At 43.8% G+C, this 13,380-nt stretch overlaps 1 protein-coding gene across 3 annotated transcripts in view; it reads left to right on the plus strand.

The window, feature by feature from the left end:
- The window catches only part of ercc6 (ERCC excision repair 6, chromatin remodeling factor), a 53,115-nt gene that overhangs the window by 29,441 nt on the left and 10,294 nt on the right, over positions 1-13,380 (plus strand). For all 3 annotated transcript variants that reach the window (XM_021606358.3, XM_036981155.2, XM_021606349.3), the window contains exons 11-15: positions 2,506-2,641; positions 6,175-6,348; positions 6,581-6,757; positions 7,869-7,985; positions 12,901-12,996. In XM_021606358.3, the coding sequence (XP_021462033.3) occupies positions 2,506-2,641; positions 6,175-6,348; positions 6,581-6,757; positions 7,869-7,985; positions 12,901-12,996 (700 nt within the window). The remainder of the gene's footprint in view (positions 1-2,505; positions 2,642-6,174; positions 6,349-6,580; positions 6,758-7,868; positions 7,986-12,900; positions 12,997-13,380) is intronic.

Below are 13,380 nucleotides of genomic sequence, written 5' to 3' on the forward strand. Positions count from 1 at the left end.
TGGGCCAAGAAACACAAGCAATGGGCATTAGACCGGTAGAAATTTGGCCTTTGGTCTGGAGTGCAAATTGGAGAGTTTTGGTTCCAATCGCCCTGTCTTTTTGAGACGCGGTGTGAGTGAACGGATGATCTGCATTTGAGTTTTTCCCACCATGAAGCTTGGAGGAGGTGGTGTTATGGTGTGGGGGGGTGCTTTGCTGGTGACACTGTCTGTGAATTATTTAGAAATCAAGGCACACTTAACCAGCATGTTTACCACAGCATTCTGCAGTGATACGCCATCCCATCTGGTTTGGGCTTAGTGGGACTATCATTTGTTTTTCAACAGGACAATGACCCAACACACCTCCAGGCTGTGTAAGGGCTATTTGACCAAGAAGGAGAGTGATGGAGTGCTGCATCAGATGACCTGGCCTCCGCAATCCCCCGACATCAACCAAATTGAGATGAGTTGGACCGCAGAGTGACGTAAAAGCAGCCAACAAGTGCTCAGCATATGTGAGAACTCCTTCAAGACTCTTGGAAAAGCATTCCAGCTGAAGCTGGTTGAGAGAATGCCAAGAGTGTGCAAAGCTGTCAAGGCAAAGGATGGCTATTTGAAGAATCTCAAATATAAAATGCATTTTGATTGGGGGGGGGGGGGGTTACTACATTATTGAATGTGTTATTTGATAGTTTTGGTGTCTTCACTAATATTCTACAATGTAGAAAATAAAGGAAAACCCTTGAATGAGTAGGTGTTTCAAAACTTTTGACCAGTAGTATACAGTTGACTTAGGTTGGAGTCATTAAAACTTGTTTTTCAACCACTCCACAAATTTCTTGTTAACAAGCTATAGTTTTGGCAAGTCGGTTGGGACATCTACTTTGTGCATGACACAAGACATTTTTCCAGCAATTGTTTACAGACAGATTATTTCATTATTTCCAGTGGGTCTGAAGTTTACATACACTAAGTTGACTGTGCCTTTAAACAGCTTTGAAAATTCCAGAAAATGTCATGGCTTTAGAAGCTCTGATAGGCTAATGGACATAATTTGAGTCAATTGGAGGTGAACCTGTAGATGTATTTAAAGGCCTTCCTTCAAACTCAGTGCCTCTTTGCTTGACGTCATGGGAAAATCAAAAGAAATCAGCCAAGACCTCCACAAGCCTGGTTCATCCTTGGGAGCAATTTCCAAACGCCTGAAGGTACCACGTTCATCTGTACAAACAATAGCACGCAAATATAAACACCATAAAAAAAAGCCAGACTACGGTTTGCAACTGCACATGGGGACAAAGATCATACTTTTTGGAGAAATGTCCTCTGGTCTGATAAAACAAAAATGGAACGTTTTGGCCATAATGACCATCGTTAAGTTTGGAGGAAAAATGGGGACGCTTGCAAGCTGAAGAACACCATCCCAACCGTGAAGCACGGGGATGGCAGCATCATGTTGTGGGAGTGCTTTGGAGCAGGAGGGACTGATGCACTTCACAAAATAGATGGCATCATGAGGCAGGAAAATTATGTGGATATATTGAAGCAACATCTCAAGATATCAGTCGGAAAGTTAAAGCTTGGTCGCAAATGGATCTTCCAAATGGACAATGACCCCAAGCATTCTTCCAAAGTTGTGGCACAATGCAATGGCTTAAGGACAACAAAGTCAATGTATTGGAGTGGCCATCACAAAGCCCTGACCTCAAACCTATAGAAAATTTGTGGACAGAACTGAAAAAGCGTGTGTGAGCAAGGAGGCCTACAAACCTGACTCAGTTACACCAGGTCTGTCAGGAGGAATGGGCCAAAATTCACCCAACTTATTGTGGGAAGCTTGTGGATGGCTACCTGAAATGTTTGACCCAAGTTAATCAATTTAAAGGCAATGCTACCAAATACTAATTGAGTGTATGTAAACTTCTGAACCACTGGGAATGTGATGAAAGAAATGAAATCTGAAATAAATCATTCTCTCTACTATTATTCTGACCTTTCACATTCTTAAAATAAATGGTGATCCTAACTGACCTAAAACAGGGAATTATTACTTGGATTAAATGTCAGGAATTGTGAATCTGAGTTTAAATGTATTTGGCTAAGGTGTATGTAAACTTCCGACTTCAACTGTATATCTTTCTTTTGACTCCGTTTAATGTTGTGTCAATATGCAACAGATCCTCCATCCTGGCATTTCCGTATTTGTAATAACCTGAATAATAAGAATAAAATGCCATGATAATAGGGAAGTGTTAATTGCTTGTTTCAAATGGGTTTTATTAAGCTGCATGTCCATGTAACAAGTGTACGAACCGGAACGGTTATGGCCAACTACCGTAACCTCATTTTCCAAGTCTGTCACAGCCCTAATTTGGCTATTTATGTCGGTATAAACACCATGTGAATGAACCATAACATGCCAGCAGCCTGACTGAAACACAAACCCTGAACTTTACCTGATCCTGTGTGTGTGTGTGTGTGTGTGTGTGTGTGTGTGTGTGTGTGTGTGTGTGTGTGTTCCAGGTACCAAGGACTAGGTCCTACAGTGATAGTGTGTCCAGCGACAGTCATGCACCAGTGGGTCAGTGAGTTTCACACCTGGTGGCCCCCATTCAGAGTGGCTGTCCTACACGACACGGGATCCTTCACCCAAACAAAGGTAGGGGGTGTGTATTCAGGTGTTTTTCTTGTGCTGTATCTTTTCTCCTGTCAGCATTTTGTGGAGGATTCCGCTCTGAGGGAGATGTAAATTAATTAGTGGTACACTGGTAGATATTAATTACTTTACACTGTAGATCGCACCCAGCAAGTTGTGTGGGTGTGACACAGTGATTAATGGGTGATGCAGTCTGGGCTGGGGGGGGATACCTGCTGTAGTCAGTTGTACAACTGAATGCATTCAACTGAAATGTGTCTTCCACATTTAACCCAACCCCTCTGGGGGCGCAAGTTTTTTATTTATTTTTTTAGTATTTAAAAAAAAAAAGGGGTTTCCTTTGGGGGGGCACCAAAGAACGGTTTATGCAGAGTTGGCTCCTCATGCCTCCCCCTTCTTTAATAGTGAAGAGCTACAAACTCCACATGCACCTTTAATTAACCAGTCTCTATGGTACTGAGAAGTAATGCGTCACCATCAGCTGGCGGTGTGAGGACTGGAGTTCAGTGAAGGTGACATGATAGAAATGTAATGAGTAGAGCTGACACAATTCCCTCTTCTTCCTGAAAGACAAGCATATCTGTTCTACACAATACATACATTTTTATTTTTATTCTCTGTAATACCAATTTACCCCACCGAAAACATTATTTTTAAAGGGCAAATAAAAGTCACCGAATTAAGTAGCGTTTTATATCTTCCTAACATGCTGACCACACTGCTCGCGTCGCAAAATAAATGGACACATACATGTTATTCAATCATTGCACCCACACTGCTCCCGCGAGACAGCGAGCGAAAATAGGTGGTTCTATTTGTGACACTCAAGTCCAGCCTCTCAAATCTCCTCATTGGTTTTTAGGAGACCACGTGGGTGATTGAAAGATGAACTGATGTCCACACTCCAGTCGGTTGTAGTAATGCTGTAAAGTTGGTTGCCAACTGCCAAATTAAGTCCAACGAAGAAAAATAAGCCTGTAGGATGGAGGAGCAATGATAAGAAACAAATTCGGTTAAGGTTTTATCTGAATTAATTATCGGAGTAGAGTACCTTGTGTATTTCAGGTAAAATAACCCAATGTTTATATCCCAGCACAAATTAGCTATCAACAGCAAGCTAGAATGTCATAAATGTTTAATGCAAATTTGACCTGTCCACAAATTATTATAATTGGTTCAGAGTTTGAAATATCAAAACAATCTGCGTGTCCTAATCGCTTCTGATGTGGCTGAACAAAGTCAACGTGCGCATGCAGACGGGCGCGTCTGGTTTGGCCAGCACGTAAGTCTGAGGGTGGTTCCAGACTTGGAATTGTATTAACACACCACCCAGGGCTTTTGCTTGCGACATGTACACTCAATAAAACAAAAGAAACGTCCCTTTTTTAGGACCCTGTCTTTCAAAGATAATTGGTAACTTCACAGATCTTCATTGTAAAGGGTTTAAACACTGTTTCCCATGCTTCAATGGTTCAATGAACCATAAACAATTAATGAACAAGCACCTGTGGAACTGTCGTTAAGACACTAACAGCTTACAGACGGTAGACAATTAAGGTCACAGTTATGAAAACTTAGGACACTAAAAAGGCCTTTCTACTGACTGAAAAACACCAAAGGAAAGATGCCCAGGGTCCCTGCTCATCTGCGTGAACGTGCCTTAGGCACGCTGCAAGGAGGCATGAGTACTGCAGATGTGGCTAGGGCAATAAATTGCCATGTCTGTACTGTGAGACACCTAAGACAGCGCTACAGGGAGACAGGGAGGACAGCTGATTGTTCTCGCAGTGGCAGACCACATGTAACAACACCTGCACAGGGTCGGTACACCCAAACATCACACCTGCGGGACAGGTACAGGATGGCAACAACAACTGCCCGAGTTACACCAGGAACGCTCAATCACTCCATCAGTGCTCAGACTGTCCGCAATAGGCTGAGAGAGGCTGGACTGAGGGATTGTAGGCCTGTTGTAATGCAGGTCCTCACCAGACATCAGGCAACAACGTCGCTGGACCAGACTGGACTGGCAAAAAATGCTCTTCACTGACGAGTCGCGGTTTTGTCTCACCAGGGGTGATGGTCGGATTCGCGTTTATCGTCGAAGGAATGCGCTTTACACCGAGGCCTGTACTCTGGAGCTAGATCGATTTGGAGGTGGATGGTCCATCATAATCTGGGTCGGTGTGTCACAGCATCATCCAGCTTGTTGTCATTGCAGGCGATCTCAACGCTGTGCGTTACAGGGAAGACATCCTCCTCCCTCATGTGGTACCCTTCCTGCAGGTTCATCCTGACATAACCCTCCAGCATGACAATGCCACCAGCCATACTGCTCGTTCTAGGCGTGATTTCCTGCAAGACAGGAATGTCAGTGTTCTGCCATGGCCAGCGAAGAGCCCGGATCCCATGGAGCACATCTGGGACCTGTTGGATTGGAGGGTGAGGGCTAAGGCCATTTTTGCTGAGTTTATTTAAGTGCACTAAAGAGGAACACTGGGTACATATAGAGGATGCTCATCCCCAGAATCGTTTTACGTGTTTATTTTCAAAGGATAAAGCTAAGCACATTAACAACTTCATAGTTAAGAACACTATAACAATATGGAAGAAACTGAAACGTGTTCTACAAGCACCAATATCACTCCCTAAAAACACCCCCATGGAACAATCCTTGTATAGCTTTTCAGAATTCACAGATAAATTGGTCTACATGGAAAACTAAAGGCATAGGAACCTTTTAATGACTTGATAATAGGAAATAAATGTATTTCCATGACAGAATTAAAAAGCACTTTTGGACTGACCAATGTAGATATCTTTTCAACATTGAAGGCAAAAACGTGGATGTCGATTTAAAGCACCACCCCCGCACCTCTCAGATTCAGAGGGGTTGGGTTAAATGCGGAAGACACATTTCAGTTGAATACATTGTTGGACAACTGACTAGGTATCCCCGTTTCCAGTCTTGTGGGATCCCTATTTGAGTCAGAATAGGATATTCATGTGATGGGTAAGATATACCAAACCTTATAGAGTGCCTGTACTACTGACGATCTCCTAGGAAAAAATACTACTGGAACCAAGACTTAAAAATAACTGACATTGGCACAAGAGGGGAATGTTGGAACATAACACAATTACAGTTAATGAAAATGTATGCTTAATAAACTCAAATTTACACGTGACAATATTCTCATTCTACAGTACAACTAACAATAACTCAATAATCCATGCCTTCTGGGAATGCTATAAAGTCCGAAAGTTAGTGAATGTCAGAAGTATTACATTGTAAATTTACTTTTAATATGTCTGCATATTTCAAGACATGGCATATGAGGGTGCAGGGAGATACCTGATTGGTTGGATGATACTTTTCTGTACTTAACTGGAAATCAACCAATCCACCATCGTTAACTCAATGGAAAGGTGAAATGGTTTATTATCTAAATGTTGAAAGTGCGTGGGCACTCCGTGTGGCGGAGAGTCATTTGGGCGCTTGAGAGTGATGCGGGGGCTGATTTTTCTCGCTCTAGGAGAAGTTGATATCAGAGATGGCAGCATGTCATGGTGTCTTGATAACGTCGTATTCAGCCGTGAGGATCATGCAGGAGACCCTGCAGAGATACGACGGCTGGCACTACGTTATACTGGACGAGGGACACAAGATCCGCAACCCTCACGCTGGAGTTACCACCGCCTGCAAACAGGTACCCTCACACAGCTCAATAAACTGTTGGTCAGCAACCCTGGTCCTGGATAGCTACAGTATAAGTATGTGGTATAGTGTTTTGTTCCATCCAAGCTGCTAATCAAGATTTTTTCTTCCCTTTTACCCGCTTGCTCTCTATCTCACCCTCTTTTTCTCTCTCACACACCCCCCTCTCTCTCTCTACCTCTCCCTACCTCTCTCGCTCTTTCACTCCCTTTCTCCGTCTCTAGTTCCGTACTCCTCATAGGTTCATTCTATCTGGCAGTCCTATGCAGAACAATCTGAAGGAGCTGTGGAGTCTATTTGACTTTGTCTTCCCTGGCAAACTGGGCACGCTGCCTATTTTTATGGAACAGTTCTCTGTACCGATCACCATGGGGGGCTACAGCAACGCTTCACCTGTACAGGTAACACACGGACACACAATTTGGCATCAAAGACGCTCTCGTCATTTTCGGGTCATTTCTCAGGATTTGACATCAGGATTTGATTCACATGGAGGGGATGGAAGAGAGGTAGGGGATGGATAGAGGGAAAGAGAGGGGTGGGGGGGGGGGGGGGCGCGTGAGAAGGGATGGACAGAGAAAGAGGCGGTGAGCTGCTAAACGATGATCCTCAGTCATTAGTGTCCAGTCATTAATAACTCACCGACTGGATTTAATTATTTAACTGGCTCTAGAGGTAACACACACACATTGACTGGATTTAATTATTTAGCTGCTTTTAGATGGCCATCCGTGTTTCCGCTGTCGATAATAAAAAACCTTTACTAATTATTGAAGTTATTAAATGATGAGCGGGCAAAGCACTCTTTCTCTCTATAGCTCTACCCCTTTCTCGCTCCTCTCTTTCTCTCTCACCCCCATCTGTGTCCATCTTCCGTATCCCCACCCTCAACTCGCTCTCCCTCGCTCTTTCTTTCCATAGTCCTCTCTCTCTCTCTCTCCCTTTCTTCCTCCCTCTCCTCTCTAGCTCTGTGTTATATAGTGCCCTGCAGCTATAACACTTTTTGCCCCCTGCTGGCTGTCCCTCTGATCTCACCCCCCTCCCCCCCCAAGTGAGGTGGATGACTGATGAATGAATGGTCAACAAACGGTTTAAAGGGTTAAATCGTGACCCTGGGCTGAAGCCGTTTACTGGATCACACACTATAGGCAGCTGATGAAAGGGAGAGAGTTCCCCCTCAAGAGACCACCATAAGCACTCTGATCAATGTTTAATGGCCCAATCTGCTGAGAGGGGAGGAGTGGATAGAGGGAGGTGGGGGGGCTAAACGACAAACATGCCCCAGGACAAATGTTCCATTATAGGTGTCGTGGTCAAGTGTTTGTTCATCTGACCCTTCAGAAGGCGCGTGTGTGTGTCATGCATGTTTACCCAAGGGGCTGTTGAACCATTGTGTTGGTGTCTTTGCTGTCATTTGTTGTAACTGTTTGTTGTGCGTCTTGGTTGTTATAGGTCCAGACTGTGTAAAATTGTGCGCGTGTCTTGAATCGTTGTCTTTTTGTGTTTTTCTAGGTCCAGACAGCGTATAAGTGTGCGTGTGTTCTGAGGGATACCATTAACCCTTACCTGCTCAGACGGATGAAGGCTGACGTGAAGGCCAACCTCTCTTTACCTGACAAGAATGAACAGGTGCGTGTCTCTTTCTGTCACTCATGTAGTGGATACCAGAAGAGGCTGTAGTCTTTTTGCAATTATTTTTACAGTTTACTGTTCTACGTTCTTGAGGAACTGGGAAATAAGAATACTAGCATAAAGAACAAGGCAGTATCACACTGCAGACCTGTTCCTGCACAATGCCAAGCAAACCTCAACGAACCACAGGTATGTAGAATGTGTCCATTAATGAGTTGTACCGGGCGTGCCGCGTCTAGATCGGCGCTGTCCGCCCGCCGTAACTGAACCCGTAGTCGGCTCCGTGTTCCTGTGCGCCATTTTAATAGCAAGGCTCAAGCCACGCCACCTGAGAATACACCATTCTTAACCATTATTTGGCTGTGTTTGAGAAGTGGATAATACATTGGACAACTGACTGTCAGTTGACCGATTGCTTTCAAAATAAAAACTGACAATATTCATACCTGTGCTAAACCACCTTTTCTGCTGGACTTTCCACTATCGGGGGGGAAAAAGGATGGCGGTACCATCAGATATTGTAGACGTAGAACAACATGGGTTTTGACCCACGTGTTTTTCAAAGTTGATGGGCAACTACAGAGATGAGAGAATAGAAAACGGTCTCTTTCCAGTAAGTGTTCCCCTTTGCCGATTTAGAAAATTGTTGATGTTTGTTTAGATGATAATGACAACAAAGCGCAATATATGGATTAATAACGTTGGCATGTGTGGTTACAAATAACATTTTTATATTTGACATTCAATTAAATACCTGAATTCCCAACAAAATGTTGAGATTTTAATTTATTTTTCTCATTATACAATTGTCTACGTGCAATAAAAGTCCATATTTGATGGGTTTTTACAAATTGAGTTGTCTTACTTAATTATGTAGCTGTTACATTTATCAGAATGTGTTTTTTACCTTCTCAATTTTGACGACCGTTGCTAGTTTTAGTGGGTACATCTTGGGGTTTACCAGAGGTTTTATACAGTTGAAGTCGGATGTTTACATACACTTAGGTTGGAGTCATTAAAATTTGTTTTTCAACCACTCCATGTTTTCTTGTTAACAAACTATAGTTTTGGCAAGTTGGTTAGGACATCTACTTTGTGCATGACACAAGTAATTTTTCCAACAATTGTTTACAGATTATTTCACTTATAATTCACCGTATCACAATTCCAGGTGGTCAGAAGTTTACTTACACTAAGTTGACTGTGCCTTTATACAGCTTGGAAAATTTCAGAAAATTATGTCATGGCTTTAGAAGCTTCTGATAGGCTAATTTGAGTCAATTGGAGGTGTACCTGTGGATGTATTTCAAGGCCTACCTTCAAACCCAGTGCCTCTTTGCTTGACATCATGGGAAAATCAAAAAAAAATCTGCCAAGACTTCAGAAAAAACAAATTGTAGACCTCCGCAAGTCTGGTTCATCCTTGGGAGAAATTTCCAAACGCCTGAAGGTACCACGTTCATCTGTACAAACAATAGTACGCATGTATAAACACCATGGGACCATTCAGCAACCACTCATACCGCTCAGGAAGGAGACGCGTTCTGTCTCCTAGATATGAATGTACTTTGGTGCGAAAAGTGCAAATTAATCCCAGAACAACCGCAAAGGACCTTGTTAAGATGCTGGAGGAAACGGGTACAAAAGTGTCTATATCCACAGTAAAATGAGTCCTATATCAACATAACCTGAAAGGCCGCTCAGCAAGGAAGAAGCCACTGCTCCAAAACCGCCATAAAAGCATACTTCCAAAGTTGTGGCATAATGTCTTAAGGACAACAAAGTTAAGGTATTGGAGTGGTCATCACAAAGCCCTGACCTCAAACCTATAGAAAATTTGTGGGCAGAACTGAAAAAGCATGTGCGAGCAAGGAGGCCTACAAACCTGACTCAGTTACACCAGCTCTGTCGGGAGGAATGGGCCAAAATTCACCCAGCTTATTGTGGGAAGCTTGTGGAAGGCTACCCTAAATGTTTGACCCAAGTTAAACAATTTAAAGGCAATGCTACCAAATACTAATTGAGTGTATGTAAACTTCTGACCCACTGGGAATGTGATGAAAGAAATACAAGCTGAAATAATTATCTTTACTATTATTCTGACATTTCCCATTCTTAAAATAAAGTGGTGATCCTAACTGACCTAAGACGGGGACATTTTACTAGGATTAAATGTCAGGAATTGTGAAAAACCGAGTTTTTAAATGTATTTGGCTAAGGTGTATGTTACCTTCTGACTTCAATTGTATATGCGTGTGTCTTTTAGTCGGGGCTTCTCCTAATTAATTACAACACCACCCGCCCTCCCTCAGCCCTTTTCTCTACTGGCTCCCCGTGAATAGTGCTGGCGGTGCTGCAGCACCTGTGCGCACACTGTTCATTAGTGTAATCACTCGTTTCTCCATTGACTAGAGGAGCAGGTCTTCATTAGGGTGGCTAGCTAATATCTGGTTGGATCTCAGACACCTACACCAGTGTTTCCATTGGCCGGATTTTTACAGATAAAAAAAAAAAATTATAATATAAAATGTTTTAGCTGATAAATAAAACTGGAGCTGGAAAAATACAGATACAGAGCCTATGAGCGGAAAATCTGTCGGACAGCTTCTCAAAATCTCATTCAATGCTACTGGACTGAAGTTTGTGCTTTTATAAGCCCAGTCATTCCATTACAAATCTAAATGCAATTGTGTGTTTTATACTATTTGTATTTCTCAACTGGTAATTGTAGCGCGCTTCCCGGTCACCTTTCAAGTGCATATAAGGCTTCAGCGTGTCACACAGCACTTTGCAATAACCTGGAGGAAATATGCATTTTGAAAATGGTTTGAAACCTGAACGTTTTACTTCGTATTATGAGGCATGTCTTACCTTGGTTCAAAGTAAAAAATCTGACCATTGAAGCTTGGAGGCAATTATTTTTTATAAAGACTTCCATATGCTATTGAAACCAGTAGGCTTTTTCTCTCATGTTCTAAACTCAGTAAAAAAAAAAGAAACGTCCTCTCACTGTCAACTGCATGTGTTTTCAGCAAACTTAACGTGTGTAAATATTTGTATGAAAATAACAAGATTCAACAACTGAGACAACTGAACAAGTTCCACAGACATGTGACTAACAGAAATTGAATAATGTGTCCCTGAACAAAGGTGGTCAAAATCTAAAGTAACAGTCAGTATCTGGTGTGGCCACCAGCAGCATTAAGTACTGCTGTGCATCTCCTCATGGACTGCACCAGATTTGCCAGTTCTTGCTGTGAAATGTTACCCCACTCTTCCACCAAGGCACCTGCAAGTTCCCGGACATTTCTGGGGGGGATGGCCCTAGCCCTCACCCTCCAATCCAACAGGTCTCAGTTGTGCTCAATGGGATTGAGATCTGGGCTCTTCGCTGGCCATGGCAGAACACTGACATTCCTGTCTTGCAGGAAATTACGCACAGAACGAGCAGTATGGCTGGTGGCATTGTCATGCTGGAGGGTCATGTCAAGAGGAGCCTGCAGGAAGGGAGGAGGATGTCTTCCCTGTAACGCACAGCGTTGAGATCGCCTGCAATGACAAGCTCAGTCCGATGATGTTGTGACCCACTGCCCCAGAGCATGACAAACCCCCCACCTCCAAATTGATCCTGCTCCAGAGTACAGGCCTCGGTGTAACGCTCATTCCTTCGACAATAATCGCGAATCCGACGATCACCCCTGGTGAGACAAAACAGCGACTCGTTAGCGAAGAGCACTTTTTGCCAGTCCTTTCTGGTCCAGCGACGGTGGGTTTGTGCCCATGGGCGACATTGTTGCCGGTGATGTCTGGTGAGGATCTGCCTTACAACAGGCCTACAAGCCCTCAGTCCAGCCTCTCTCAGCCTATTGCGGACAGTCTGACTACTGATGGAGTGATTGTGCGTTCCTGGTGTAACTTGGGCAGTTGTTGTTGCCATCTTGTACCTGTCCCGCAGGTGTGATTTTCAGATATACCGATCCTGTGCAGGTGTTGTTACACGTGGTCTGCCACTGCGAGGACGATCAGCTGTCCGTCCTGTCTCCCTGTAGCGCCGTCTTAGGCGTCTCACAGTACAAACATTGCAATTTATTGTCCTAGCCACATCTGCAGTCCTCATGAGGAAAGGCTGAGGAAAAGTACATTGTGGCAGTTATTCCAACATCTTCAAAGTGCGCATCGGAATTCGGTAAGAAGTGCACACCGTTGCATGTTCTGTTAAGATGACTAACCATGGGCTTCCTGAGTGGTGCAGTGGTCTAAGGCACTGCATCACAGTATTGCTGCGTCACTACAGCCTGGGATTCAATCTCGCAACTGGCCGTGAGCGGGAGTCCCATAGGGCGGCACACAATTGGCCCAGCGTCATCTGGGTTATGGGAGGGTTTGGGCGATGGGTGCCTGCAAGCTGACTTCGGTCGTCAGTTGAACGGTGTTTCCTCCGACACGTTGGTGCTGCTGGCTTCCGGGTTAAGCGGGCGGGTGTTAAGAAGCGTAGCTTGGCGGGTCATTTTTCGGAGGACGCATGACTCGACCTTCGCCTCCAGATCCCGTTGGGGAGTTGCAGAGATGATACAAGATCGCAATTGGATATCACGAAATTGGGGAGATAAAAAAAAGATGAGTACCCATAACCTAAATGTGATTTCTGTCATTCTGAGCACCGTGAGTGGACGCCCTAATCAGGTAACGCACCCAATGCATGTGGGTCTGGGAAATTTCTCAAATGTCCATTAAATTCAAATGCTGCCGGTCAGATTTCCCCACGCGCGCGCACACACACACACTATTCTGTTCAGTTCATTAATTGTCTCCCTCGGGACAGAGCCTCTAGGCTGAAACCTCTTGTCTTTGATTTCCGCTCACACACTTGTTTCATCAAGGGGTTTTAAAGTGAAGGCTTGTGTTTCTCCAGGTTTTGTTTTGCAGGCTAACAGAGGCGCAGCGTGAGGTGTATCAGGGCTATCTGGACTCCAAAGAGGTCTACCAAATACTGAATGGAGATATGCAGGTGAGTCTCTCCCTCCTCTCCATTTCCTCTCATCTACCTCTTAGCTGGCTCTCCTCCTCCTCTTTCTGCACTGAGGCTCTTTTGTTATTGATCAGAGAATTGTATCTATCAACATTTTTTGATTGATTGACCTTTTGGCTTTGAACAGTCAAGTCAATTGTCTGTCTATACAAATTATTGTGCTGTAACCACAGGCTGATTTTATTTTCATTTTAAGGCCCATGTAAATATATTGTTTTGTTCGACCATCCTGATCTTGCGAGCTTACATTCTGTTTCACTGTGAAAACGAAACAAAAGTGCAGTGGTCAGGATGGTGGATCAGGGCTAATATATCTCAAGTTATGATCTGGATTGGAAATGCACGTTCTGGCATCCCACTGAA

Source organism: Oncorhynchus mykiss, chromosome 1 (assembly GCF_057628025.1).
Source record: "Oncorhynchus mykiss isolate SJ-2025 chromosome 1, ASM5762802v1, whole genome shotgun sequence".
Lineage (NCBI taxonomy): Eukaryota > Metazoa > Chordata > Actinopteri > Salmoniformes > Salmonidae > Oncorhynchus > Oncorhynchus mykiss.